General features: G+C 37.8%; 1 protein-coding gene across 1 annotated transcript; it reads right to left on the minus strand.

Moving 5' to 3' along the window:
• Positions 1-3,205: 3,205 nt before the first annotated feature.
• On the minus strand, positions 3,206-24,990 carry BDH2 (3-hydroxybutyrate dehydrogenase 2). The gene is made up of 10 exons (XM_014064908.2): positions 24,935-24,990; positions 22,815-22,944; positions 20,768-20,846; positions 16,484-16,580; positions 15,619-15,727; positions 14,231-14,291; positions 13,608-13,721; positions 13,325-13,383; positions 11,101-11,193; positions 3,206-3,387 (listed from the first exon to the last, which is right to left on the minus strand). The coding sequence occupies exons 2-10, from the start codon at positions 22,884-22,886 to the stop codon at positions 3,334-3,336; spliced, it is 738 nt and encodes a 245-aa protein (XP_013920383.2). The 5' UTR covers positions 22,887-22,944; positions 24,935-24,990; the 3' UTR covers positions 3,206-3,333.
• Positions 24,991-25,497: the final 507 nt, after the last annotated feature.

Genomic DNA, 25,497 nt, shown 5'->3' on the forward strand with positions numbered 1-25,497 from the left:
GGTTGAGAGTCCAAAAAAAAAATGACATTATTGTACACGGGACGATCAAAAACGGATGAGGGAAAACGCAACGAGAATACCCACATGGCGTTCTCGAGCAGGCCTGCACAGCGTGGTTTGTGGCACGAGCCACCCTCTCTGAGTTGGCAATGGGAATCATACAGTAGGCGGATATTGATAAACTACCGTTTAGCCACGATCCAGGCCAAAATTAAACGTTTTTGCATAATACCGAGCCGCTGTAGTGCAAATATAAGCTGCGTTAGAGATGACTACTGCGGGTGTATTATTTGTAAAGATGCTTAGTGTCTTTTTCACCTATGCTTGGTCACGCCTGGAGGTCTGCTGCCCAAAATCGTGGGCTTTTCATTTGTGCCTGTTAATTTTCCTACATTGGGACTGGATACAAATGGAGCAAGAGCCAGTGAAGCTTATGGTATGGATAGGTAGGGAGAAAATATAAACTCCAAAAAGTTTTTCATACTTCAGGTTGGTATGTTTGCTTTCAGATAACATGTAAGGCCATGAACATAATATCCAATGGTCCATTACAACCACCTTATTACTAGTCACGAAACACTTCTCATGGCTGCAGTGGGCAAAGTTGAGAACTGCAAATAAATCAGAATATTTTTCTGACTTCTTATAATCCTGATCCAGCTGCCAAGGCAAAGCCCCGGCAGGACAGAAACATCACCTGATCTCAAAGTATCCTCACCAGGTTAAAGCATCCCTTGCTACAGGTGCCCTGGATGTACTAGAGTTCACATCTAATTGTTTCTTGAAAGCCTGAATTTGTATTGTATAGCTATTCATTTAGCTTAAACGAATCAGGCATCCACCCCCAGAGCAAACTGTTGCATCCTTTGTTAAACCGCACTGATCTATAGACCCTTGTCAGTCTTACTTGAAGCCTGTCCTTTATGTCCATAACAAAGTCATATTTTCTCCCAATTCTGCTAGAGCAGTGTTTTTCAACCTTTTTTGTGCAAAGGCACACTTTTTTCATGAAAAAAATCATGAGGCACACCACCATTAGAAAATGTTAAATTTTTTTAACTCTGTGCCTATATTGACTATAGGTGGGTGTTTTTCCCACGGCACACCTTACACTATGTCACGGCACACTAGTGTGCCGTGGCACAGTGGTTGAAAAACACTGCGCTAGAGAATGTAATTATTTTCCCCTGTTTTATTTGATACTGAAATTCCAGGTGCCCGTTGTCTTCTTGAAATTCACCTTGGTATCTTCAAAGTGCTTTTTACACTTTGGCTCCTTTTCTTGTATTGTTACCATTATATGGTTAGAATAGCCCATGGCTAATACTAGTATGTCTTTAATAATTGGTCTTTGAAAACCCTATGCTAAGAAAACAAATCTTTATTTTAAATTTATTTATACACTTCTAGCAGGAAACAGTGGTGTCCCAGAACTGTACATAATCAGCAGAAGACAGGCATGGATGGTATAGGAGAGCCAATTGAAAGTGTATCTCATATACACATTTTTTTCAAAATGAACTTCTATTAATACATCCATATGTATGATTGAATACTCCAGCAAAGTGCTTACATTAAAACACTATAAATATATCACCATGTTACCTTTTCCCTAAATGGAAATATCATTTTTTTTTACTCTGTAATGTATTTTTATTTATTTATTTATTTATTTATTCATTCTATCATGTATGAATTAGACAACAGATACAAATATAGACATGATTATGAATACAGGAAATGAATATGAATACAAGGGAATATTAGAACAGGGACGGTAGGCATGCTGGTGCGCTTATGCATGCCCCTGAAAGACCTCTTAGGAATGGGGTGAGGTCAACGGTAGACAGTCTTAAGGTTAAAGTTTTTGGGGTTTGAGGAAGAAACCACAATATCATGTAGTGCATTCCAGGCATTGACAACTCTGTTACTGAAGTTGTATTTTCTACAATCAGGTTTGGAGCACTTTACCATAAGTTTGCATCTATTGTGAGCTCATGTGTTATGGTTGAAGCTGAAGTATGCATTGATAGGTAGGACATTGTAGCAGATAATTTTATGTACTACGCTTAGGTCGGATTGAAGACGGCAAAGTTCTAAGTTGTCTAAGCCCAAAATTTCAAGTCTGGTGGCATAAGGTATTCTGTAGCAAACAGAGGGGTGGAGGATTCTTCTCATGAAATATCTCTGGACTTGTTTGATTGTATTTTTGTCTGATATGCAGGGCAGGTTCCAGACGGATGAACTGTATTCAAGAATTGGTCTTGCAAAAGTTTTGTATGCCCTCCTACAACTCTTAATGCCTTGTTGGCAATGCTGTTACAGTGAGCTTTGGCATTTAGAGCGTTTGACATGAGTACTCCAAGATCCTTGACAGTTAGGGTTAGATTTAGTTAGGGTTAGATCATGTTCATCCCCTTCAGTGTTTGTATTTATTGTAAAACATTGCTGTGTACCTGTTTGTCTATTGTAAGCAGAGAGAAAGGCATGTTGCTTGCCATTTAAAAATAAAAAGTGAAATCTAGGTGAGTATTCCAGCCTTAACATTTGTTTGACAACTGAAAGGAGATTTGAAAAAAGCAAAGAGAAAAGGTTGATAAATGTTTTTCACATTTCAGAGAACTCTTGCGGCTGGCAACATCTGAATGATCTTAGAAACAAAATAGCACCTAAGGAATACTCTGGCTATAGACTAGATTTGGAAGTAATAATAATAATAATAATAATAATCCTAGAGGATGACAGTGGAAATTTATCTGAAAAACAGTATAGAAATTACCAACTCATCAGAAGTCAAATGTATTGAAGGAAACTACATTATTTTCATTATGAAGTAGTATATATTTTATTTTATTCTACTTATTATTTATTTCCTTTATTATCTTGATAAAATTCAAGGTGGCTAATATACCTAATACTCCTTTTTCTTCCTATTTTCCCCACAACGGCTGAGAGAATAACTGGCTCAAAGTCACCTAGCAATCTTTCATGCCTAAAGTGGAATGAGAACTTACAGTTTCCTGATTTCTAGCCCAGTGCCTTAAGCATTAGGTCAGACTGTCTCTCTATACCAAACTGCCAGTCCAACAATAGAAGAACTGGCTCAAATGAAGTGGGACACAACTGCTAAACAAATGAGCAATAAATCTATTGTGTGAACAGACTTTTATAAATGGATGGGTTAGCCTTTATCAAATACTTAACGAAGTGTATGAATTTTTATTATGGTAATTAATTTGATAGGATTGTTACATGTGCATGTAGTTTTGTCCTTTTTTATCTTCTGGGATAGCAAGGACACCAATCTGCAGGTGGAATGCCTTGAGAAGCTGGTCATATGCTCCATCCCCCATCAATGATGCATTCATTGCCAGTCATGTAGGCTGACTGAAATTTAGGAGAGAAAAAGAAAATAAGTTAGAAAATAAAAACAAACCTGGCATTCAAATGATAACATGCTTCAGAAATGCATGTGATTTCTAATACAATAGGAAATACTAACAAGATTTAATACACACATTGATAATGTGGCTTAACTGGTTTTGAACTTAGTAACAAACTACAGCATCTTTGTAGCATCACCAGATCATCATTGATGTATTGTTTGTGTTCATTCTCCTTTCACTTAGGCACAACTTTAATAGATGTTACAGGTCTCTGAAATGACCTCTGCAGGTTATGGCAACAAATGTTCAATTTGTTGCATAACTTTCACAAGTTTTATTACTATATGAATCAAGTCAGTTGTGATTTAAACAAACCATGGTTTAGTATGTACGAACCCCAGCTTCAAGAAGATTGGTTACTTTAACATCTTGGGACATCAATGATGCTTCATCAGAGAAGAGCAGATGAGTTTGAGGGTTGAGAAGATATGCTAATAAAGTGTCAACTTTGTGTTCAAGCCAGTAATCATGACCACTGATGGTCATGTACTGAAACCAAGGTGAGGATGATGGCACATGCTAGAATGTTCCAGATTATTGAAATGGCCCAATCAAAATTAAGGGAACTGACCAATCAAAGAAAAAAGAAAAGAAAATGACATCTCCAGTATGGACCCTGAGGGTACAAAACTGGGCATTTCCTCTCAAGTTTCAAGGGTCCTCATCAGCACCCAGATGTTGTGACTTGAGTCCAAATGTTGCAAGTTTCCCTGCCCTCGCTTCTCTTCATATTTGCCTGGATCTTTAATCAAACTAAGCATTTAATGAAAATCTGTAACTGGAGATTGAAATTTCTGAAAGAAATTAAAATACGCTTTGATCATCTTGCACAGTAATTTTGAAATGATTTTCACCTTGCTTCTGTAAATACTTATTTTAAATAAAAGAGGAAGTCAATTTTCACTGCGTCCCACTATTCTGTCCTACGTCATAAAGTCATCTGTGGGAAAAAGTTCCTAGGGATCAATTTGGAAATAGAAAAGGAAGTGAAATAAATTATGTTGATAATTGATAACATTTTATTTTACCTCTGTTTTCCTATTCACACAGTTCCTTATTACAAAACCAGACTGGCTTGGGATATAAATTGATGTTTGATTCACTTGGTGTAGGTTGTTAAGGTGTTGGCCTAGAAACCAGGAGACTGGGAGTTCTAGTCCTGCCTTAGGCATGAAAAACAGCTGGGTGATTTTTGGGCCAACTTACCTCACAGGGTTTTTGTTATAGGGCAAATGGAAGGAGAAATAAGTATTGGTATGTTCACTGCCTTGTGTTGTATATGAAAAAAAAGGATGGGATAAAAATCTTTTAAAAAGTGGGCTTTTTGTGAGGGGGTAGCTTCAAATCAGTGTCGGTCAACTATCTGGACCAGTTCCTGCAGTTTTCTTAGGAAGATTTTTAGAAGTGGTTTGCCAGTGCCTGATTCTTTGGGCTGAGAGAGAGTGACTGGTTTATGGTAACCCATTGGCTTTATGCCTAAGGCAAGACTAGAACTCCTGGTCTCCTGGTTTCTAACCTAATGCCTTAACCACACAACCAAACTGTCTCTCTTTCTATATTTATTTTATTTATTTAGCAAATTTCTAAACTGCCTATCTCCCTCACAGAAGGACTCTGGGTGATGTACAATAAAATAGTGAAATATAAAAACAATACATAATATAAAAAAATTAAAAGAGGGAAGGATACTTAAAACACATATTAAAAATTAACTGAAAGACGGCGGAAGGACTCTCAAGGTGGCAACTAGCCCCATTCTTATGTTCTCCTCTGGGCTCCACATGCAAGACCACAGAGCCATGTTTTCACAAGGCCAGCAAGATGGGGGCCTGTTTCATGTCCGGAGGAGGAAGAATGTTCCACAGGGCAAGGACAATGGCAGGGGAAGTTGTCTTCCTGAAGCCCATCAATTGGAATCATTGATTCCAGGGGCTGCAACATTCCTGTCTTGACAGCGTGGTATGGGCAGATGTAATGGGACAAAAACTGTCCAGTAGGAGCTTGGCTATGCCATGTAGGTCATAACCATTTGAATTTGGAAGCAAATTGGCACTCAATGCAGTTCAATGCAGAAAAAGTGTTAGATGCATCCTTCTTTGGGCATCCACAATTGCCTACATGGCCACATTCTACACCAGTAGAAGGACAGTATTGGCACAATTTACCAAGAGATAAAAACTGCTGGGCTAGTAATTCCAGGAACTAGCCAGAAGCACAACATAGAAAACAAATATGCCCAAGTGTGTTACATACATTCTGTATCCTCATGCAGAACACTAAGAATAATAAGAGTTTGGAAACCTCCCCCAAATGCATAACAATCTTGAGGATTGTTGAGGGTTTTTAACTGCATTTGTTTACTCTGTTTCCCTAAAATTAAGACCTCCCTGGATAATAAGCCCAATCAGGCTTTTGAGCGCTTGCGCTAAAATAAGCTCTCCCCTGAAAATAAGACCTCCCCGAAAATATTGCAACACAGTAGCAGCCATGAGGTGACCACGCTCACCACCTCCTGCACCTCAAAAATAATAAGACCTCTCCAAAAATAAGGCCAAGTGCTAATTTTTTTGGGGGGGTCAAAAGAAAATAAGACCCTGTCTTATTTTCGGGAAAACATGGTACATATTTAACGATCAATCTCTTCACTCTTAAATTTCTTCTGGCAATTTTTGTCAAACCAGAAAAATGTTCACAAATAAGCATACAGAAGTAGAGTTTATGCCGATATGGCAGACTCCATATACACTCCCAATCAGGGGGATCATCCAGCTTAAAACGCAAAAAAAAAGACTGTAGGCCACACAAAAGAGAACATCAAAGGATTCACTGCAGCAATTAATTTGCTGATTCCACCTTCTTACTGAGGTTGGTTTTGGCTTATATGAACAATGAATCATCACTGGCAAAGAGTCCTATGCCAGCAGCAATATGGGAGGGCCCTTGAAAAGGCAACAGGGGGCTCCCCAGCTTTGAGCTATTAGCGCTATGGCCATTGGTTATGGCTCCAAGATATCTAAACTGATCAACCAGCTGAAAACTGGTAAAACACCTAGCACTGTTTCCATTTCCACTGGGTGGGCTGAATAAATCTTGATTGGTGGGGTCCAATCTTGATGTCTACTGACAGCTCAACTAGAATTTCAAATAACTGGGACCAGCAATATTTATTGCGATTTTTACTAAAATTAACAGAGACCACCCAAGCAGTAGAATCTCTGGCAAATATCTGCACCTGGAGCTGTTACACAGGTGAGACTCAAAGCACCTCCTGCCAGTGGAACAAGCTGTTTTAGTGCAGATAGAATTGTAGAATTGATGAATGCCTCCTAGTTAAAGCTGTTTAGCATTTTTGAATTCAAGGGCACAAAGTTAGTTTGAAGCACTCGAGAGCCACATAGAATGTAGCATATGATAAAGGAGATGCCAACCAGATTTTGAAGCAAGCTGCTAGTTATGGGGCACAAACTGTGCTGTGGATGTGCTTTGAAACTTCAAGCATAGAGAAAAACATTAGGAAGCTTCAAGCAGAGACCTACAAAACATAGCTAGTTGTCATTTACTTATTCTGTGTTACTATTCAGTCTAGAAGCCAATGGCAGTAGGTGGAATAAGGAGCAGAGGAGGAACACTTTATCTGTTTCATTGTGATAGACTGGGTAGGAAAGCATTAGAAATATTTGAAGGAATATTTCTATATTGGGTAGGAAAGCATTAGAAATATTTGAAGGAAGAGGAGCTGATATCACAACAACACAATGTGCGATCTTGGAGATCCAAGTTGATATTTCTGCCACTGGATGGTCCTTTTGGACCTAAACCATCCCGTAGAGACAGTGATAGAGAAGAGTACATCCTGCAGATCTCAAGGACACTGCAAAGTCCCTGATTGATCCAGGAAAAGCTCTTTTTTTCTGACAACAGAAATCCAGCCATTGAAGCTGCTGAAGTTGGGATAGCTCCGGAATGGAAGGAAAGCAGAAAGAGAAAGTGTGTTGAATTGGTGAGGAAAATTTATTATTACAAGAAAAAAATCAAAGTCAAATTAAAATTGAAGACAGAAGAAAGCAAGCGGTGAGATTAAGCCACATTAAACTTAGTGTGTTATCTTTTTTAAATGTTTCTTATTATGGATGGAATTTTTGCAAATGTTTCCTATTTTTTAAACTGAATGGGTTAGTTTTTCTTCTTCTATTTTTTCTTCTTTTTTATACCTATGCATTAAAAACTTCTTTTTTTTACAATGCTTGATTGGACTGTTTTTCTTTCCATTTATAATTTTTTCCCCTTAAGTTTGGAATATAAAGAGGATATAAAGAGGAATATAAAGAGGACTGTAACAACAGAGGGAAAAGAAGTAACATTGCCACTTAGAGGCTGGAGGTTTGGAAACATTGTTTTTCTTTTTTTCCTTTGATCATTTGATTTACATTTCAAGGCTTTTTAGTTTGTTTATGGAGAGTGATAATAGGAAGAACACAGATTGTTTACACAGGTGTTCTTCAGGAGTTCTATCAACAGCTGGACTGGAGTGAAGATAAAGCCTTGACTTTAAAGATTATAATGAACTTGCTTGAAATCTAACAAAAAGCCTTGAATGCTATAGTGGCAGTGTTTACAAATAGGAAGAACGGCGCAACATGAAAAAGAAATCTTAACATTGTAAATGATTATGTTTGAAAGTCAAAAAATATTAGTAGTAACAGAGAAAATTGAGAAGAGAACGGGAAATATAGAATACAGAACAGTAAAATTTGATGGAAAAATTGAGGATGTTTATCAAATGAAGAAAATGGAGGACAGAGTTCTAAAAATTGAAGAAAAAAATGAGCAAAGAGACAAGAAAATTGTTGATATCAACAGTAAACTGAGTGTGGTTGGAAATGGCAAGAGTGGAACATGGAAAGGGGAGATAGATGGACTGGAACTCTACCCCAGATTTCAAAGCATAGAAGAAGAAAAGAGAGAAAAATTGATGGAAGTAAGGAGTGAAATCTTGACAGAAGCACCAGTGATAACCAAAGACAAGCTGATGGAAGGAGCAGATTTAGAGTTTCAAGTTTTCATAAGATACGAAATGAGCAACAAGGTGCGAAGAGAAGTCCATACAAGACCTACCAAGAAAGTAATCAGAATACTAATGCTACAAATGGCAATAGACATAAGACTGCACTATTACTGGAAAGATACAGGTTGATGTAATAAAAGTTTATAATAAAAATTATGTTAAATTTAGTTAAATCTAGAGGATTATGTATAAAATGAAGTGATAATAGTTATAGTCAAATAAATGATTAATAATGATAATGCATATATGTATACTAGTTTTATATTTTATATAAACTGCAAATGGAGACTATGAGAGGAGGTTTAAAAGCTTTGTTATTAAATATAATTAATTTTCATTTAGGACATGTTATAAAGATGTAATGTCATTGGATGATTTTAGGAGGATCTAACGTAATGCCATTATATAGTTTTATTTTAAATATAGAATATTTCATATAAAAGGATGCAAAAACAATTATAGTCAAATGAAGGTTGAGGTACAATAATAGTAATGTATGTAAATATATTTGATTTTAAAATATGTGATCTGATAAGAATTGTAAGTGATGACTATGGAAGGGATGCACATAAATGTTGTAACCAATTGACACACTTTCTATAATTTGTAATAGAAGATGGTTTTATGTTTTTTGTTCTGTTTGTTTGTGTTTGTTTAAAAATAAAAAAAAATAAAAAAGAAGAAGAAATATTTGAAGGAAAATACTTGGTTTCACTGCGAAAACAATTTCATGTTTAAGGAAATCTATTTGCCAGTTGAATCTCCTTATATAATTAAACACCACGCAATTTTTGTTATAAAGTTATTTTTAATGGTGTTGAAATCCTACACATAAAGCTCAAAATATTGTAATGCCACCTTGGTTGATTATGGGATGTAGTCATATAATCCAAAATTTTACAGATGAATTATTTTGCATGTCAGATAAGATTTAGATTGTCAAAGGTTAAAATACATTTTCTCAATTGAAATACACAGTGCAGTTGGTGCCAGAATTAAAACTACTATTTGACTGAAGGACACATCCCCTTTCTTTACTAATCCATTTTGCATGGTATTTATTGTGGCAATAAATATGTGCATGACATCTTTCCAGTGGTACATTTACCACACATATCTTGATTTATATTTCAAGGAAATAAGGGCTGAAGTTCACAATAACCATAATGTCCCATACAGCACATGATTATTTCTATTAGAATAATTCTTGCACATATCGTACTTTTTTAATCTTCTGAAAGAAATTTGGAACTGTTTTCAGATTTTTTGGGGGGAGGGGGATTATTAGTCACGCAGACTAATGCATTTCTTAAATGGGACTGTAATGCAATAATACAGAAGGACATTGGTGCGGAACAAGATTGCTCTGCTAATCATTATGCTATTAGGGGCCTCAGACTGAACTGGTGACTTTGTGCTACTATTAAAGTTTTATTACCATTAAAACTGCTAATTGCATGAACCATCTTCTGAGTTTTAAATTTGGCATTAAATTAGGAGTGGGAAACTTGTGATACTTGATGACTGCAATAAAGTACCGTTCCAAGACGTCTGTAGGTTATGGTCAAAAAAATCAACATAAACCAAATGGAGCTTCACATTGTAATGGTTTCACAACTGGCCATATAATCTGAGACTGCCAGAAGCTAGAACTCTGCAATGTCTGGAAGTAGATGGCTTCAGATTCCCTATTCTTGAATCCCTATTCCTTGACCTACCCAAATCAGGATAATAAAAGTAAATATTTAAGAAAGAAACACTAAACAAATGGTACAATGATAATTTGAGATTCAGATTCCATTGCATATATTTGCAGTTATCTATACAGATAGATCTCATCTTATGACTGTAATTAAGCCTGGAATTATGATGATAAATCACTGAGTCATTAGATAGGTCACCATGTGACCATTTCCAATTTTATTACTTTTTTAATGGTAGTCTTTAAGTGAACATGGTGGGTGTTAATCAAATACATTTTATCCAATGAACATTTTTTTACCAGAAACCAGCAAAGAAAGAAAAGAAAGGGGGGGGGGAACCATGGTCATGTGACCATGGGATGATGTGGTGGGCTGGTTGTCAATCACCCAAAATGTCACATGACTTCTGGGGACCGCCCTCAGAACTTCAAAATTGGGTCATAGGTACCTTTTGGGGGCTCTGTTGTAAAGAACAACGCCCAAAAGTGATTAAGCTACCTGTCATTAACCAATAGTAGTAGCACTTAGACTTACATACAGCTTCATAGTGCTTTACAGCCCTCTCTAAGCGGTTTACAGAGTCAGCATATTGCCCCCACCAATCTGGGTCCTCATTTTATCCACCTTGGAAGGATGGAAGGCTGAGTCAACCTTGAGCAGGTCAGAATTGAACTCCTGAAGTGAGCAGTTACTTAGCCTGCAGTGCTGCATTCTAATCACTGCATGGCCCTTACCTATAACTACCTATAAAATATCATCTATATATTTTACATATATGTTTCTTCTTCTAAAATTCCCATTTTACCAACAATCTCTTAAGCAACAGGAAAGTTCTATTTTTTTTTTTTTAAAAAAACACACCATATAGCTGATCCAAGAAACTTACTTCATCAGAAGCCAGATATACAAAGAGGTGGGCAATTTCCCCAGCGGTAGCCAATCTGCCCATCTTCTGCCTGGCGAGAAAATCTTTTAGTGCCTAGGGGGAAAATGCCATTGGCAGTAAATATTCAGCCCTGGAGTTAGGATTTTTCATCATCAGACGTCACAGATCAGCATTCTAACACTCCCTACAAATGATTTGATATGTGTCAAAATCTTACGTTGTTTCCAAGATATAATTCAAAAAGAGTAGGACACCTACAAACCTAGAATGCAAATTAACAAAGTTTAATTATGGTAAAATATTGAATGGGACATTTGATACATTTGTTCTTTGGTTAAAAGAATAAACAATATCAGCTGAAATAATTTGCTAACTGAAATAGCATAGAAAGTAACAGTTGCATCCTTCAAAATTCAAGATATATTTTAAACATTATCCAGCTGTCTTTCTGAAACATCTTCTCAAGCATGTAATACTATACATCAATGCTGCACAGATAAGTACTGCAAGGTCTAAAAAGTACCAGGGTACAATGTTATCACCTGGCACAGCAGCAAATAATTAGCATAACCAATGAAACCCACATAAATTAAAAACTTATTTAAATGGAACAGGTCTCTCGTGCCCATTCTGTACATCCAAAAAGACTAAAAGGGCTAATCATACATCCTTTGATACTTTTAAAAAGTTATCTAATTTGACACTTGAGGGAAGATGTGCCATTAGCACAGTTACTTGAGAAGACTGTAGTAATAATTTGCTGAGCTTTTCATGATATCTCAAAGTCAGCCTACTAAAGGAGCCCCTTCTTTCTAATAGTGCAATTAGTCTAGTAGGACTCCATAAAATCCTATAACAGAAGAAGGTCTCTCTACCGCCATCCTATTTTAGGAATTTGATCACGGTTGAAGACAGTATTCTTACAAACATGCTGTAATTCTGTAATGATATGGAATGGCACTTCAAGCAAATCAATTATGTTTTCATTTATAACAATAAGAGTGCTGTTACCTTCCCACCAAAGTGGTACCTATTTATCTACTTGCATTTGTATGCTTTTGAGCTGCTAGGTTGGTAGGAGCCTGGGCAAGGACCAGAGCTCATCCCGTTGTGTGGATCTTGGGTCTTGAACCCGGGCTGCCGTTTTTCCAGCCAACAAGCCCAGCCTCTTAACCATTGAACCACCCAACAGTGCTCTGTGATGTTATGCTAGCCACATGACCATGGAAATGTCTTCAGACAGCGCAGGCTCAATGGTCTTGAAACAGAGATGAGCACCATCCCCTACAGTCAAGTCTACAGATTAGCGGAGTAAAATCTGCAAGGACTCCCTTTGCCTTTTTTCATACCATGAAAGGCAACACACACATTCCCCTTTGTTGTGGTCCTCCTCTTTGGCCATTGAAAGGCTGATTGTCAACAACAATAACTACCTATATATTTGGCTTATTAGAAAATCTAGAAGAAAACACCAGGAAGAGTCTAAAGTAGATTTCCGTCTGAAGTTTCATTTCTTTATTATGTTTTGTATGCTACCAAGTACATGTGGGCTCATGGCAGCTCATAAACAGGCATATAATTAAGGAAAACATTTTAAGTGTCCTGTTTATCTTTCTAATTCCACTTTGTTAGCCTTTTCAAATGTCCCACTTTGGATGGTAACATGGTGTCTTTGCATAGGAACTTCCCAGCAAAGGTTCCTATAAATATTTGGGAAAGTCTTATAGAACTAGCTGCTATATATGTGTTCCTTCATTGCACACTTGTTTATTTTAATAAAATGCATTATATACTGTATTTTTCAGAATATAAAACACACCTTTACCCCCCCTCAAAAAAGAGGGTGAAAATCTAGGTGCGTCTTTACACTAAATACAGCATTTCTGGCCTCCCAAAACCTCACTCCTACACATCCCGTTTTTCACAAAAATGGATGTGCGGAGGGCTTAGGAGTCCTGCAATTGCTTCTGGGGGCTGGGGAGGGCAAAAATGAGCTAAATGTGGACCATTTTTTGCTCATTTTTGCCCCCCAGCCCCCAGGAGCACTCTACAAGCCTCCCAAAGCCTATGCATGCCCTGTTTTTTGCAAAAAATGAGGTGTGCAGAGGGTTTGGGAGGCCTGCATAGTGCAAAAACTTTTTAAAAAAAATTTACTTCAAAATTTACTTCAAAATCTTGGTGCATCTTATACTCAAGTGCATCTTATAGACCAAAAATATGGTACCTGTTCTGGATCAGGTCTTGCTTGGATTCTTTCCCTCAGAGAAGGAGTGTCAACAGTGCCTGTAAAACATATGCAAACCTTAATTTAAAATGATGCCATTCGCTTCACAAACAGAGATGGGGCATTTTTTAACATAGTACTATAAATCAAATGTAGCTGATGTATTGTAAGCACATAATCCCTTAGATAGTAAAGTTCTTCAACTTTGAGCTACAGTTTGAATTATTTTGAACAATTCTGAAGGACAAAAAAACCAAAACAGAGATTATAGAATATTACATACCAGGACAAACACAGTTGCATCTGATTCCTTTTTCAATGAAGTCAGCAGCTACAGATTTGGTGAGGCCAATAACTGCTGCTTTTGAAGTACTGTAGACACATCTATTGGGAACCCCTGAGGTAGAAAGGATTAGCAATCAGGTAGGTAAGTGAAACATATTAAAAGAAGAGTGATTAGGTTCCATTCTGTATTGGCCTCCATCTCCATAATGGCTCTTTCGAATAGCTGCTCCAGACTTCTGTTTGGTTATTTTTTTTTACAAGGAGTATTTTGTAGATCAGGGGTATCAAACCTGCTCAGATCATGGGCTGTAATGTGACATATCACAATGTTTTTTGCCTTTGCAGAGACGGGATGGGCATGGCCTGCATCGGCTGATCTGGCTTGCAGGTTGCCAATTTGACAGGCCTGTGGTAGATGGAGCAATTCTTTGCTTTATACAAATTTCTCAATTTTAATTGTATGGACACATTCCTATTTGTTTTTAATTTTTCCTTTTTTAAGGAACGGAAGCATTCAGTACATAAACAAGTGTTAGCTGCAGTCTTCATTGTCCATCTTTTTAAGCACATATATTCACTGCCTTTCATGCTAGCTGGAACCAGTTGTTATCAGCTACTAACCTTTGATACTGGATGCCACAGAAGACATGTTGATAATGTTACCAGATTTCTGCTCAAGCATCTGTTCAAAAATTGAAATGTTAAATACTGTGATCTATTAAGTATTTAAAAAATGCAAACTTTTCCCAACTTGGTATACCCTGTAATTTTCAATAACAAATTACATAATTCTCAGCCAGCATTTTGGTTGATAATTATCAATAAATATAATTTGGTTGATAATTTGATCAAGAAGTTGAAAACATATTGAGATTCCAGATTCAGAATGACTAACCTACTGTGTTTTTCAGAGTATAAGATGCACCTTTCTTCTTCTTAAAAGAGGCTGAAAATCTGGGTGTGTATTATACACCGAATACAGCATTTTTTGCCTCCTGAAGCCCCACTCGCTTCACCAAAATGGTCGTGCATATCCTTATGGAGGCTTTCAGAGAACTCCTGGAGGCTGGGGAGGGCAGAAATGAGCAAAAAAAAATGGCTGTTTTTGCTCCCCCCAGCCCACAGGAGCACTTTATAAGCCTCCATAAGGCTATTCATGCAATTTTTTTGAAAAAAAATGGGGCTATTTTTGTGAAAAACTGGCCATTTTTTTGCTCATTTTTGCCCCCCCCCCGGAGCACTCTGCAAGCCCCCCCCCTTTTTTTAAAAAACCACCCCGTTTTTGTGAAAAACAGGCCATTTTTGGGAAGTTTGCAGAGTGCAAAAACTTTTTTTTCTTTTTGAAAAGCTCTTTAACTGATTGATGAGAATTACATTGATCAAGTGATGTGCCAGCAGAAACAAAGTCTTAGGTGCTGCAGATTGTCAGCAATTCCCTTCTCCAGCACATGGATAAATACACCTGGAAACATCTACCTACCTCCCTACTCTCTCTCTCTCTCTCTCTCTCTCTCTCTCTCTCTCCCCCCCTACCTATCCACTGTATTTCTCTCTCCCCCTCCTCTATCTACCTATGTACCTACCTACTCTCTCTCTTCCTATCTACTAAATGTCTCTCTCTCTCTCTCCCTACGTACCTACTGTATTTCTCTCTCTTTCTCTCCCTCTCTATCCCTACCTACTATCTACCTACCTACTTTTTTTTTAATTTGCCTCTTCAAAATCTTGGTGCACCTTATACTCCGGTGCGTCTTATACTCTGAAAATTACGGTATATGTTTTTGGCCTAATACCTTTTGTGTATTGTTGGCTTTTGTGCCAACAATGAAAGTTATCAGCTGCTGTGCCTACAGGATTATTATAAGGATTCCAGATAATCTTCTAAAGTACCATGGTTGCCTACCTCTTTAAAAGATAACATATATTAGGTGGCTTGAGAACTTTTCAGCTTCCGAATTTCTTTTCATCTTACCCAGTTGCTCTACAAACATGGGAAGTCTCAATCTTACCTTAGGCAGGAATGTTTTGATCATGAGATACATGCTACGAACATTGACATCCATTGTGTAGGCCCAGTCTTCTTCCTCACAGTCCAAAATAGTCCCATGATGAACAAAACTACAGCAGAAGACACAACTCTTTTATTTTACTTTCTGAAGCACATAAAATGTCAAGGTGGCAGAATAAAACCATAAATTAAAGATTCAGGACAAGCCCTAGTATGCTGAAATTATGACGGTTGTTTCAGAACTGCAAAGATGATGAGTTTGCACAATATGTATGATCCACAAAGCGGACAATCACATTTACATTTTCTGAGAAGTGAATCTGTATGCATTGGCAAACACACTGGCACAAAATTGGAATTCCAGAGGTGTCATAGTCTCTAATACATATAATTAATTACAGGAGGATATATAATTAATCATAGGAAGCTTTGAGGCTATGGCAATAAAGAAGGGTTTGATAGTCTCTTTTCCTATGCTATTAATCAAACTGACACTTGTTCTTATTTTTATGCAGGTTGTTCTGAGCTTTGGAGTGATATTTCAATTCAACAAGATTTTTGAATGAAGTACTTCGGACTATAAGACACACCGGAGTATAAGACACACCATGTTTTTTGAAGAGGTAATTTTTTAAAAAAGTTTATATTTTAATATTCTAGTATTTATAATATTAGTAGGTTTATGCCCATCTGATAGGCAGAATCAAGAAGATTATTATAGAAGGCATCAACTTGCTGTTACTCATTAAATCTTGCATTGCCAAATCATCTTTGATTTAGATTACTAATAATCTAAGTGGAAACAAAAGCCAGATTTCAGAAAGGAGAAAGATTAGAAAAACAGTTAAAATCTGGCAACATCTTACCCTGCAATATTGCACAAAACATCGATTCTCTTCACCTCCTTGGCCAATTTTTCAATTTGTTCTTTGTTGGTGACATCAAGCACCCGGATCTGAATTCCTGTTAAAAGAAATCGACATACTCTATGCTGTGATGAGTGCCTGTTATGTTCTCAAAATTAAAAAAGCAGCCGTATTACAAAGGTGAAAATAGAGAGCCATACAAGTAAAGGGACCATAGAGTACTTCCAAAAACAAACACCATTTCACGAGTTCAACTTCCATACATTTTGGCCCATGTTATCTTAGCAAGGCAAAGTCAAAGAAGAAGGGGGACAGACAGAACCAATTCAAAATATCCTGCTGCCTGAGAGAGAAAAACAAGATGGCACCCACTTGATTTTCTTCTTGCAGAACCCAGAAGATTCCTAGGAATGGTTCAGAAATGCAAAACATGACCTGCTTCTCTTTCTCTCCCTCAAGAGGGCAACAGAGGGGGAGATGTCACTCCTGCCCTCCAACATTTAGCAACCCAGATGTTTGCTTTCTCCAATGAAAGAGAACTCTTGGAGGCTGGTATGTTCTGAAGACATAAGAATTTGGACCAGCCTTTGCACACCTATTCCTATTTGGTACTCACATGTTTTACCTGTAAATGACTTCTCTTTTAGTTGCAATAATATGTGCTGAACAACCTCTTTAAACTCAATGTAAATCGTTAAATAAATAAATAAATAAATAAATACATGTTTAGACAATCTCCTGAAGCAAGAAGAAAAAAAAGATGTCTTTTGACATCAGCACTCTGTATGATGTTGGAATGGATGGATGGAGGAATGAATGAATGTAGAGCAGAATTTACGATGCTTTCTAATCATATGGAGTAGCTCTGCACAGGGAATCCAAATGCTACTGATGCTGATTCTCCTTCTTCTATGAAGAAATAGCAACCTATAAGCTTTTGCCTGACATAGTCCTCAACATTCATTTATCCATGGAAAGTTTTCTTTTACACCGATCTATTTATTTCTTTTATTTATTTATTGGAAACAATTTTTTGTGTTCTCGATTTTGTCAAACAAAAAATAAGAACAAGAACAAGAGAATAAAAATGCAATGACAGAAACAATAGGTACATTAGTGCATTTATACACACCCCCTCTACTGACCACTTAAGTATGAAGTAAAGTCCATGGAAGTTAATTTGTGACTGAAACTGTGAAAATTTGTAGCTGAGACAACTGAATCAGGAAGGGAATTCCAGACTTTGACAACTCTATTAGAGAAATCATATTTTTTTACAGTCAAGTTTAGAACGATTTACATTGAGTTTAAAGAGGTTGTTTCAGCACATATTATTGCGATTAAAAGAAAAGAAGTCATTTACAGGTAAAACATTACTATGTATATTTTATGATATTGCCTACATGTGATACAGATAGTCCTCCACCTACAACCATTCATTTAGCAACCACTCAAAGTTACTACGGCACTGAAAAAACGTTACTTATGATTGGTCCTTGCACATCATCATCTCAGCATCTCCACAATTATGTGATCAAAATTTGGGCGCTTGGCAATTGGCATATATTTATGAGAATTGCAGCATCCCAGGGTTACGTATTGCTATTTGTGATCTTCCCAGCTGACTTCCAACAAGCAAAGCCAGTGAGACTAATTGGATTCACTTAATGACCAAACAACTCACTTAACGACCATGACAAAAAGATGGCAAGACTGGGCATGACTCAACAATCCCCCGGCTTAGCAATGGAAATCCTCCTCCCAACCATGTTTGAAAGTCAACTGCCTGTGTCAGCTTCTTCGAAAGCATACACAAAACATCATAAATGTTAAAATTGTTCTGCTCGCAGTAACAAATTTACATTATTAATGTTTCAGTTACAAGTTATTTCTGTTTGCTGAGTAACATTTTATGTTCCAGCAGTTATAACCCAGAATCATAGACACATTTATATCTTCCACTGAATCACTGAATAATTTTCTGAGTTATTTGGAAAATGTGGAACTGAAAATCAAATTCAGAAATAATTGGACCACACTCAGCTGCCTGAATAAAATCTTTTTAACAATAACACCGATGAAGAATAGGATATTAAACTTAAAGTCAGTTGAAGTCAGCTCTGAGTCCATTCAGGTTAACTACTCTGGAACTTCCTTGAGGATCTAGGAAAGTAAAGGAATCTCTGGAGAAATCAAAGGCAAATGAAGAAAGATTCGTGGTAGAGATACAGTTGACCTACATAGCTAAAAGCAAGCCTTGGCACCACTGCTAAATAAGCATCAGATTGGAAATTTAAATTAAAATGATCTAATGGAATGAAGAAAACCTGAACTTGACCTGACAATTCTAAACAAATGATATCTGCAATTACCGAGAACTAGGACTTTGGGAGAGTCGTTTATGGAGGCCTTCTTCAGTCTAGTGTCCAATCTTCTCCACCTACTATCCAAATATTTGGGCTTCAACTCCCAGAATTCTCAGTCAACATTAATTCTGCTGAGACAACTAGGATGTCACATCTACGCATCTGGAATGTGCCAGTTAAAGAGGGCAGAACACCCTCAGAACTTTTGACAGCTGCTTTATGATTTGCTCATTTATCCTCTCAAAGTAGCCGGGAGGCCCATGAGCAGAAGCTGCCAGAGGTTCTTATCTGCATGGCAGACTTTGGGGTAGGCCTTCTAGGCCACAACCTTGCTGCTTATATTAGAGCTATAAGAGAGAGGAGATAGCAAATGTGAAGGCCATGATAGCTCCTTTGTTTTCTCTGCTTAATGATTTGCTCGTAGCCCAGAGCTACCCTGAATCCTGTTCTGACATAGACTTCCCAAGATCATGAAGCAGACGCCTCGTGCCGATAAAATCTCTTTTATTTAGGTTAAAGGGAATTCCTCTCTAGCAAAATCCTGGCAAACAGTCTTTCATGAGAGTTCACAACTACAGACCTTTATCTGGCCTGGAGAGTTGCTAGGCCTATATCTTCCAAATGCCCTATATCTTCCAAATGCCACACTGTAGCAGCAATTACTTGGCAAGAAGTCAGGAACAGATCTTCACCCTAATAAATTGAAGTAATTGTCTCCTGCAAACTCCCCTTCCCTTTAGCTCCTCTTTATTCCCTATGGGAGGGGCCATTCACTGTCCACCTGTGCCTTTACTCCCGAGTCAGCCGTTGTTCCATAGCTGTTCCCTTCTCCTGGCAGCTCTGCGGATGTGCACATTGGGAACAGGCTCCAGCTGTTCTTCTGCCCCACTGATATCCGACTCCAAATGGCAGCTGATAACTGTCGGACAGCCCTGGCCCCATCTTTGCCTCATCAGAACCTTCCCCAGACTCCAGAACTGGCCATGTTCCTCCCCAACCTCCTCACTGTCTGAGTCTGCCACCAACTCCAATGGCCACTCCCCAGGCTCCAGAGGCTTTATAGGAGCCTGTGGAGGGCGAAAACAGCCTTTGCTCTGGAGAACAAAAAACAACCCTACGAGCAAGCCTTCAGGGAAGCCTCCTGAAGGTTCCTGAAGGCTCTGGAGGACTAAGAACGGCCCTACAGACAAACCGGAAGTGACTTCCAGTTTGCTCATAGAGTCGTTTTTCGCCCTCCAGAACCTTCAGGGAAGCCTCCGGAAGGACCCTGAAGGCTCCGGAGGACTAAGAACGGCCCTACAGACAAACCGGAAGTGATTTCCAGTTTGCTCGTAGAGTCGTTTTTTGCCCTCCAGAGCCTTCAGGGAAGCCTCCGGAAGGACCCTGAAGGCTCCAGAGGGCTAAAACCCACCCTACGAACAAACTGGAAGTCTATTCCCGAATTTCTGATTTGCCTGTAGGGCCAGTTTTTTTGCGCTCCAGAGGCTTCAGGAAAGTTCCTGAAGCCTCGGGAGGGCCTCCGTGGGGGGGGGGGGAAAGGCTTTTTTCACCCTCCCAGGCTCCTATAAAGCCTCTGGAGCCTGGGGAGGGCGAAAAAACCATGCCAAAAATTGGGGGGGGGGAGCGCTGGTGGTGCGCATTGCATTATGGGTGTGGCATGCCCACGCACGATCCCCCCTGTGCTCCCCCCACTTGTGGCACACGAGCTAAAAAAGGTTCGCCATTACTGCACTACCCCATACAATACGAGAAAGAGCAAGTGGTACTTACTAAAGATAAGCCATGGGGATAAAACATAACAGACTTGTTTCTCTACTTGTCTTCTGTAGGTGGTGGACTGGAGATGGGATCATGACAAGAATGAGGGATCACATAATACACTTCGCTAAGCTTTGGTTCAAAGTAATTCAAGGAATACCTGGATAACTTTCCAGTTCTCGAAGTTTGGACTCATTGATATCTGTAGCAATAACTTGAGCTCCTTCTTTTGCAAAAGCCTTTAAAAACAAAAATACGCATACGTGTTCATTTTTACAAACTATAGCCAAACAGATAAAAGCAGCACATTATTTTTCTTGTGTTTTTAATAGTTGTGTTTATTTTAAATTGTTATTATCATGTTCTTCTGTGCATTACTCTGCTTCCACTGGAAAAATGGCTAACAACCAACCACAATAACAATAAGATAACCATAGTATCACCATCAAAGATTACAGAAATTGTATAGATTTTATGCCTACAAAATTGATTAGGAACTAATTTTTCCCAGATCTTTTCTGGCAACTCTGAAACTGCTATTTTTGATATATGTTCTGAAATACCAGAGAATCTTCAGAGACAATGAAAAGTTCGGAAACTGCTGAAAAAAATGACTTGATAGAAAAAAAAACAAGTCTTTTGCAAGCCATCCTGTAAACTAACAATCTACTTGGGAAAATGAGTTTTCACATCGAATGAAAAGACTTTTTATACTTTAACTTTTATATTCAGAAGACCAATCAAAATATATTGGCTGAAAAAAAAATCACGATATACTAAAATCAGATTTGAGATGAGATCTTTAACCCATGAACTGGAAAGTATTAGTCTATTTGTGTATGTTCCAGGCCTGAGGCCCCATATGTGAAAAGGATTCCATCTACTGGTTGTGTCAAGAATTGTTGAGTGTAACATCTTCCTTGGTTACTGTGTATTTTAATCTTTGTATTTATGATGGGAATTATTTTTAATTTAAGATTTCTTGCCATCCTGATTTACTTGTTGAGGTGGGAGTCACAGAGATTGAACATTTGCAGGATACTGATGGTTTGCAAAAATTGGAAAAATGCACAATAAAAAATCTTACCATTTCTCCTGATCACTATGTATCTATGAAGGGATAAAAAAGGGAAAACTTGGAAGTAGGAATGGAATGGAGTTTTCCAGAAGAAACTGTAGCTGGCAAGCTAGCTCATGGATTTTTATTGCAAATTCCAGCTAAATATATCTTAAATATAATTCCTTAGTATAAATAGTATTTATTTTAAAGATTAATGCAAGTCTTTGCCTTAATGGAAAAGGAATATGCATAAATGGAACAAACCAAGATCATAATATTTTCCCCTGTGTAAGTTGCCCTGTTTTTAAAATTAGGACTGACTTTTATCTTGCATGATTTTATATTATTATGGTTTGCTACACAATCAGATGTTCAGACTGGATTTTGAATTTTTATCCACCTATAGAGTCCTTCCCAAGAATCTGAGATAGGCAGATGTTGGTGTTTTGTGATGTTGGAAGTATCATTGCAGGGTATAAGTTGTTCTGAGTAAAGCTGCATTTTGCAATTATTATTATTTGTTCAATTTCTTTAGCCGCCCACCTCAGTAAACGATTCTGTATATACTCTAAAATTGGCCCTTAAAGTTTACTTTTTATAGTTATGAACATTATGCCTATGGTAGCTTGAAATACCCACCTCTTAAATAAAAGAACAGAAATGCATACACAATACATTTCAAAAAGAATGAACTTATAAATGTTACGTCACTAAATGAAGATTACTTATGGTGCCTATCTATAGACCTGGGCACAGGTTTTTTTTTTTTTTTGCAATAATATGAAAGTGATTTGCCATTGCTTTCTTCTTCTTCAGAACTTGGATTCCAGCCAAGGATTTCCTTGGCCAAGAAAATCTGCCAAGGATTTCCTGGGAGTCTCCCATCCAAGATGTAACCATGACTGATACTGTTTAGCTTCTTCAAGATCAGTCAGTCATGAAATGTTGGAACCTGATTGTGATGAAACATAGGCAGCATGACTATTATTCTGATAATATTAAATCCTTTCTCTTCATGTTTTTATTTTCACCACTTCTTTCAGCACATATCCTTTAACACTTAAAAGGAAGGTACTTTTGTACCTGAAACTTATAAAATCAATTGCACAATCCCATGATGATATCCAACAAATAATTCTGCACTTACTTTAGCCACCGCTTGGCCAATTCCTTGGGCTGCGGCAGAGAGCAGTATTACCTTCCCTTCGAGCCGCCCCATTTTAGAAGCAGCTCCGATCAATTGTATTTAGGGCCTTATGGATTAGTGTTCATTACAGCTGCAAGGTAACATATGTTCATTATGTTGCCATTTATATAGTAGCCCAAGAGATCTCCATGCTTTTGTACTTCTGGTTATAAATTTTAGATTTTAGAACTTAATTTACAAGCAGATTTATTAGAAGTCTATTATGGTAAGACAACATCCTTATTAGCAATCCAGATCCTCATTTATCTGCACATTATTTGAATGTTTTGAGAATGGTTTACTTAAGTATCTAATTGCATAGCCTCTTCTTTTTCATATGAAGCAGATCACCCCACTCCTTAATTTGTAGTTATCTCCAAAAACCTCTTCTATGGTCACTGATTTTGAATTTTATATTTGGCAAGGAGGGGGATTTCTAACAAATAATAACATGCCAGCTGGGGAATTCTAGGAGTTGAAATCCTCACATTTTAAAGTTGCTAAGTTTGAAAACATGCTCTGAAGGGTTTGTACCAGTGGTGGTATTCAGCCAGTTCTCTCCAGTTCTGGTGAACTGGTAGTGGCGGCTGCAGGAGGCTCCGCCCACCCGTCCCAACATAATGTGCGGTGTAGAAAGTGGCTCACATTTATGAACTGGTAGGGAAGGTAAATGAATCCCACCACTGGTTTGTACTTGACTTGAGGCCTTGAAAAGGGAACAAAAAGAAATACAATCCAATATTTTCCATGGCGTTCCCTCAGAAACAAAACTGAACTCAAATAATATATATCAACCTTTTCTTCAAAACAGACTTCCTTTCAATAACTTCTGTGTCCACAGACCATGGATCACCAACACTTAAGATTTAAATCATAACATTTCTTCAAATCTTTGTGGACCCTGTGACAACATGTCCTCCAGTTTGTGGACCACATACATAACGGTGATCTTTGGCATTATGGTATGTTAATCTTCCTGACCGAAGCAACTTTTCAAATATTTGTGGCAGTTATTGATAAAAAAGTCAAAGGAGTGCTATTCTTCATCTATGAAAGGATGAGGATTTATTAGTTCAAAGAATGAGGCACTGCAAGATAAACTGTGAATGGAATTATTTTTCATAATGAAGAGACATCTACTTCTCTTAAATTCTGTCCCTGGTTTTAAAAGAACAAACCCATTTCCTATCCTGGAGAGGGAAGGGTTGGACTTAACACCTTTGCTTCATATGACAAAAGTCATTCCTCTCCCATTTTTGCTTTTGCTTCAGATACTTGTTATTTTGTGAATCTGGCTGATTCACAATATCATTAATTAAAGGCATTAATGAATCAATGCTTATAAAATAATAAATATTAACTCTCTCAAACACTCAAGTTCACATATCCCAGGACCAGCCAAGAAATGCAAACTCATGTGACAATATTTTCTGAAACAATCTTCTCCAATCTGAGGTTCTCCACATTTCCCATCTCATGAATCCCTAAAAGAATGAATGTAGGAATGGAAATCTGATGGGACCAGGCTGAAGGGAGCTGAACAAAACTAGTACTAAAGTTTCATGCTAATTCTGGTTAATCCTCCTCCTTTAACTGATTAAATCAGCAGACACAGTAAATTGGATTGAATGGAGCACAGTTTGGTTTAACAAACTGTTAACCAAGCTTAACCCACTGGGGCAATGCGTTGAGCAACCACAGCTCTAAATTGCTTGCATTCTGCTTGCCCCTTTGAAAGATCACATGGGGATTTAAAATATCTACTAGACTTTGATGACATTGACACAATTCATTATGGAACTTAAACCTTTTGGGACCTTTCTCACAAGACTGGAAACAAGGTTTCCATTAGCTCTTCGGAGAAAACGGGTAGCTTAGGCATAGGGAAGTATGGGTGGAGCGATTTGCTTTCACTTCCAATATTTTACATGACAAAGCCTAATGCAATTAAAATTCTTTCAAATTTCTTTTTGCCTACAAAAGAACAACAATCTTGCAGCCTAATTTACTCTCGCATGCTTCTCATACAGTTTCTTAGCACTAAAAAATAAAATAAACATGACTGCAAGTAAGAAACTCACCGCAGGAACCCAGCAAGGACTTTTACCAGTAGGCGGGTTTCTGTTTTCTGAAGCATGGTGGGATTTGTAGTGCAGATTATTTTAGTGTTCCCGCACGGCAAGTGTTTATACTGCCATCTAGCGAGGAGCTGGTTTCAAACTTATTCGGCTGCGTCGAAGTTAATTGTTTGAGGAAAGCTGTTGCTTAATGCAGTGTTTTTCAACCACTGTGCCATGGCACACTAGTGTGCCGTGACATAGTGTAAGGTGTGCCGTGGGAAAAACACTTTATATATAGTCAATATAGGCACAGAGTTAAATTTTTTAAACATTTTCTAATGGTGGTGTGCCTCGTGATTTTTTTCATGAAAAAAGTGTGCCTTTGCACAAAAAAGGTTGAAAACCACTGGCTTAATGAAAGTAATACAATAGCAGAGTTGGGAGTAAATCACTCCCAAACAAGAAACTACCTAGAAAACCACAATGACAGGGCAAACACTATATATAAACAGAGAGCAAACCCCATTTTAGTACTGAAGGGGTTACCTAGTTGAGTAATGAAACATCCACAAGAAAACAACCAA

The sequence above is a fragment of the Thamnophis sirtalis genome, unplaced genomic scaffold (genome assembly GCF_051295495.1).
Source record: "Thamnophis sirtalis isolate CommonGarterSnake01/CBP01778 unplaced genomic scaffold, rThaSir2_p1.2 scaffold_10, whole genome shotgun sequence".
Taxonomy (NCBI): Eukaryota; Metazoa; Chordata; class Lepidosauria; order Squamata; family Natricidae; genus Thamnophis; species Thamnophis sirtalis.